Source organism: Stylophora pistillata, chromosome 7, assembly GCF_964205215.1.
Source record: "Stylophora pistillata chromosome 7, jaStyPist1.2, whole genome shotgun sequence".
Taxonomy (NCBI): domain Eukaryota; kingdom Metazoa; phylum Cnidaria; class Anthozoa; order Scleractinia; family Pocilloporidae; genus Stylophora; species Stylophora pistillata.
This window is the reverse complement of record NC_142525.1, coordinates 22,605,717-22,610,716: the sequence shown is the minus strand read 5'-3', so window position 1 is coordinate 22,610,716 and position 5,000 is coordinate 22,605,717. Positions and strand designations below refer to the sequence as shown.

General features: G+C 37.7%; 2 protein-coding genes across 2 annotated transcripts in view; one reads left to right on the top strand and one right to left on the bottom strand.

Annotated features, from left to right (window-relative positions):
- LOC111329900 (calsequestrin-1) overlaps positions 1-2,137 on the bottom strand; it is a 51,751-nt gene extending 49,614 nt beyond the window's left edge. The window contains exon 1 of the mRNA XM_088727495.1: positions 1,790-2,137. Within this exon, the coding sequence (XP_088583621.1) occupies positions 1,790-2,065 (276 nt within the window). The 5' untranslated portion in view covers positions 2,066-2,137. The remainder of the gene's footprint in view (positions 1-1,789) is intronic.
- Positions 2,138-4,072: 1,935 nt separating this feature from the next.
- The window catches only part of LOC111329875 (rho GTPase-activating protein 32), a 23,245-nt gene continuing 22,317 nt past the window's right edge, over positions 4,073-5,000 (top strand). The window contains exons 1-2 of the mRNA XM_022934635.2: positions 4,073-4,250; positions 4,476-4,545. Coding sequence (XP_022790370.2) covers positions 4,214-4,250; positions 4,476-4,545 — 107 coding nt within the window. The 5' untranslated portion in view covers positions 4,073-4,213. The remainder of the gene's footprint in view (positions 4,251-4,475; positions 4,546-5,000) is intronic.

Sequence of the window (5,000 nt, the reverse complement as noted above, 5' to 3'; positions counted from 1 at the left end):
ATTTGCTTATAAATAAGCTTATGTGATTCTGGGGTGGTAATGTAAGGAGAATTTAAATGCTAGTCAACTAATTAGAGGTCAATTGATGAAGGAGCATTGGAATGATATTTAAATATAATATATCTTTTTATTTTTGTTCTCTTTCTCAACCTTACTTGTCTATTTTGTTTTTGTTTTTGTTTTTTTTTATTTTTGTAATTTTCAGTTTTATGTGTTGATTTTTTTTACCCCAAGCCCATTAATAATCTACTTAATTGGTTGTTTCAGGTATTTCACCTCTATTGAAGTGTTTTTTTGTCTTTTTAAAAGCATTTCTTTTGTTTATCCTCAGACTTATAATGTTCCTAATTTTCCTAAAACAGCGCTATATGGTGCTGCATCAGTAGGGGGTTATCACAAGATAATTTGGTTTTATCAACTGATTTGATAATGTTAATTGGCCACTATAAAGACCTTCTGGCATTTCAACCATCAACCCTTCATTAGAAGAGCTACACTTTTGCCACCCACAGTTCCTCTATTTGCTTTGATGAATTGTCAACGCTCACAATTTCAGATTTAGAAACTCTTTACAGTGGCTAATTTACATTAGTAACCCAGTTGATAAAATGAGATGACTCTATTTGTTTATTTGTTGTTTTTTTTGCTATTGTTTTTAGGGTAACAAGGAATTTGAACAGCAGCATGAGATTCACCCCCCTCCAAATTCAAACAAAAACCTCCTGTGGAAAGAACAGATACAAAGAGATGATATTTCCCAAGACACAGCTGCTCAATAATTTTTTTTTCTCTTATACATTACAATTTAAGGTTTAACTTGACAGTCTGGCAAGTGATCCAATCATTTGGAGGCCCAAATTTCTTTGGTGCTTAACTGGCTACAAAGTAAATCTTACCATTTTCAACCTGTCAAAAAGAAAATCAATTTATGATCCCAAGGTAAGAAACAACTGAGAAGCTGGACAGATTTTTGATGTTGATATATATATATATCTTACTAAGTACCCAAATATTGTATCCTCTGTAACCTCGAAATATGAATCCGAAGATAAAATGATTTTTCTTATCTGTTTTGGAACAATTCCATTTTTCTCAAAAACAAGGTGTTCAAAGTCATTTATATCAAAATCAGAGTGAAGGGAAAATATTTTGACAATAAAATATATCTTTGATTTTCAAAAATCATAAATAATTAAAGAACAATTTACACCATCAATTAGAACTTGCTAATAAATTATTGACGGTTTTCAGTGGAACGAGATTTTTGTTTCAGAATACAGTAACAATAATTTCAAATTTTCTCTATCTGAAAAGAGCTATGTTTATTCCGTACTTTGTCGCCTCCATGAAAGCTTTAAATTCATAAGGATTCAGAGGCTCCAAGCTGAAACCATCTCTCTTGTCATATCACCCATGAAATCAAAGCCGCATGAAAATTTGCAAACGACGATAATTAAGTTAAGCTGATGTGAATATGAAAACAAATCCCGCAGGAAAAACCGTAGGTTTTTATCTCCCAGAAAAAAAAACTAATTCGTAAATTTGTTTCTGTTGATAAACTTCAACACGGGCTTGAATTCCCTCACAAAAGACAAGAGAAATGAATTGTCCACATAATGAGTTATTCTCAATCCAAGTGAGACACTAACAAAAAACCGTATATGATTTCACGTGCGAAATAAATATGATCAGAGTATTATCGCCAATTCGACTGACCGGTTGATGTCTCAGAGTAATGTGAGCTTCCATCTGAAATTTATGTAAAACCTTTGCTACGAAGCCCTCCTACCTCAAGCATTTTTTGGTCCGATTTCCACGATCGATCACCTTCAGGATCTGGCTTTTCGCTGCTAGAATAATAAAATAAGACTATCATCATTCGACTTGCTCTGAGCGTCTTGTTGAAGTGGTCTTTGGTTAGCTTGGCGACTCGCCGAATTCCGTCATCTTTAAGATACTGTGGAAGCTTATCTTCTTCTCTTTGGACTTCGTCAAATTCTTCATCTTGAGAGAGGACGCTGTGATAGAATATGCCGAAGTAAATTATAACAAGGAAGCCCTTCATGGCAAACTGCACAGCGATAGCTGAACCCCGTGTAACTAAATTTTTGTAATGAGTGTCGCTATGTACACTACTACCCACTGAGGATCAACAAAATCCTCCCCAGGAGTCCCCCGTGAGAAAGGCTTGATAGACACTTGGGGCATTTCCGGTAACAATTACTTATTCTTCAAGTGCGAACCGATGATCTCTTTCAAAATATCATTAACTAGCGACCCAGGATATTTGAAAGTCATAGCGGGACACATGTATCACAGCAAACAAAGAGGTTCAAGTTAAAACGTGGAAGAATGCTTCTCACAGACTCCTTTCACGGCGCACCGCCTTTTTCGGCCGGCTAATTAACACTTTCACTGATTAATGACAGAGAGAGAAATGATAGACTAAGAGATCTATCAAGGGAAAAAAAAAATCCCTTTGCGAGAAAGATTACTTGTTATTCGAAAAATCGTAATTAAAGAAGGTAAGATCTCTTTGTTTCCACTGAACAGTTTTTTTTTATTCAAACGTGACTCGTGAATAAAGGGCGGAAGTAAACGTGATTCGTGCACCAGTTTTGTTTTCCGTGATGAATTCCCGACTTTTTAGTGGTTTTGAACGTGTACGAATTTTTCTCTAAGGGCTGCAATTAGGTTTTGACGAGGATTTTGACAGGACATGGACTTCAGGTATGGATCGATAATTCATGAGTTTGGTTTTTCATTTTTTGTGCTAAACGTGATCGTCTCAGATTTCTCGTGAACGTTAAAAAATGTTGGATTTTATTAGCGATGCGTGAAAAGACCGAATATTTTTTGTCTTTTTGCGTAACTGAGTTTTAAAAAGTGGTGTAGGGGACCCCCACAGAAGAATTTTTGGTCACAAACGAAAAACGCTCTTTCGGGATCAATAACACAGCTCGCCAACAACTATTTGACCACAGGAGGCCCACACAAGCGGCGTGTCTGGCTTTGTTCGAAATATAAAGAAATGTATGGGAGAACTTTGAAGAGTCGTAATATCGTAAACTTATATCAATGAATGTCTATGTTAAGGCTCAAAATAAATGTAAACCTACCTCACTTGCTGTGTATTGTCGTTTCTGTGGTTCTAGATGGCGAATTTGAACGATTTGGTAGATTTTCCGTTGACAGTCATCATCATCATCATCATCATGTTTATTTGTTCAAGCAGGTTGAATTTATTGGCAACTGTATAAGCTGATGTGGACCTGCTGTTTTCCCACCCAACCCACCCCAGGGGAGGACATCCAGCACACAGTAATCTCGTGCGTGGGAAATTAACGTCTTTTGCCCCTTACCCTGTAAGAGACGGGACCTCCGGCTTTACGTCCTATCCGAGAAGACGAAACAATGTGAGTGAAGTGTCTTGCTTAAGGACTCAACGTGAAGCCCCAGCCAGGACTTGAACCCGGGCCGTTTAACCCAGAGTCCAGCGCACTGACCACTGGACTACTCACGCCTCGACTCACAGTCAACGCAAAATCTACCAAATCGCTCAAATTCACCATTTAGAACCACAGAAACGACAATACACAGCAAGTGAGGTAAGTTTACATTTTTTTTTTAGCCTTAACATAGACATTCATTGATATAAGTTTACGATATTACGACTCTTCAATATTCTCCCATACATTTCTTTATATTTCGAACAAACGACCAGATATATCGCTTGTGTGGGCTTCCTGTGATTTGACGGACTGAAGCAACCACCGATATTAAGGCCACTTTTTCCTGAATGTTGTTGTTGTTTTTTTTTATCATTGTTCGATGTTATATCTTCAACATCAGTGAGAAACAATCTGTGCGACATCAGGAGAGCTCCTGATTGTTCAGTTGACAAGCAATATGATTAGATGAGTCATAAGGACGGGAACGGGTTATGGTAACGGCCGAGCAACGTTAAATGATGAGAACGACTGACATTTCCTCTCACACTGGGATCACGGTGGATCACGCTCCCATCACAATCACGGAGAAACACGGAGTCCATGGAATAACTCAGTGAGCCCACGGTTCGTGACGTCATTTAGGCATCAAAGATTGGCAATTTCAATGATGGCGGACAACTCTGGTAATACAAACAAAGGAAATGTTATCAACAAAACCGTGTCATGATTCTACCAAACTCGAAAAATAACATTTATGAGATATGACTACTTGGTACACGTCTGACACGAGTCCTTCAGGTAATCTGTTAGTGATAAACGTCTGCGAATTGAGGGATTTTTCCGACATGGCTCACACCCAGAGACCTCCATCAACAGCCAAGCTTAGTTAAATGGATTATCATTTGTTTTTCACGCACAAATCGCTATCCGACTCGTGAGAGTATTAATCAAACATTTACTTCTATGCTAGTCAGCTCGACTTGCTTTAACCTGATGTTTTTCTTGTTTGATCCAATATTTCAGGGCCAAGTAATTTTAGCTATTATCCGTCTGACGAATATGGTCTCCCGCAGTCGCAGTACGAAACTTCAAGGTAAGAGAATTTGGCGTCGAAATTTCTTTCAAAATATCAGTCACTTATTAAGGTAGGTGTTTATCGTCTGAAATTTTGAGGTGAAGAGTCCACCTTTTAATCGAGTCAAAATATACAGGAATTGTTTATTTAAGCAAAAATGCGCAAAGACCGGCGCTCCATATCCAGTTTCCCAGACGACAGATTGACGAGAGTGTAAATCGTATTTGTTTGTTCTGAAGCGACTAATCTTTTTTGCGGCTTTTTAAGATGTCGTGTGCCATACGGAAAGACATAAGGCGGATATGAATTATATTGTAGTCAATTTTTAATAGTGTTCGTTGACGAAAAGTCGAAGCAGATGGGCTTTGATATTGTTCAAAAATTCACGTATTTTTCTCTTTGTAATACATTACATCCTAACAACACCAGTGACCTTAAGTGTATTTGGATAAACCGCACGTACTCGCGTGTTA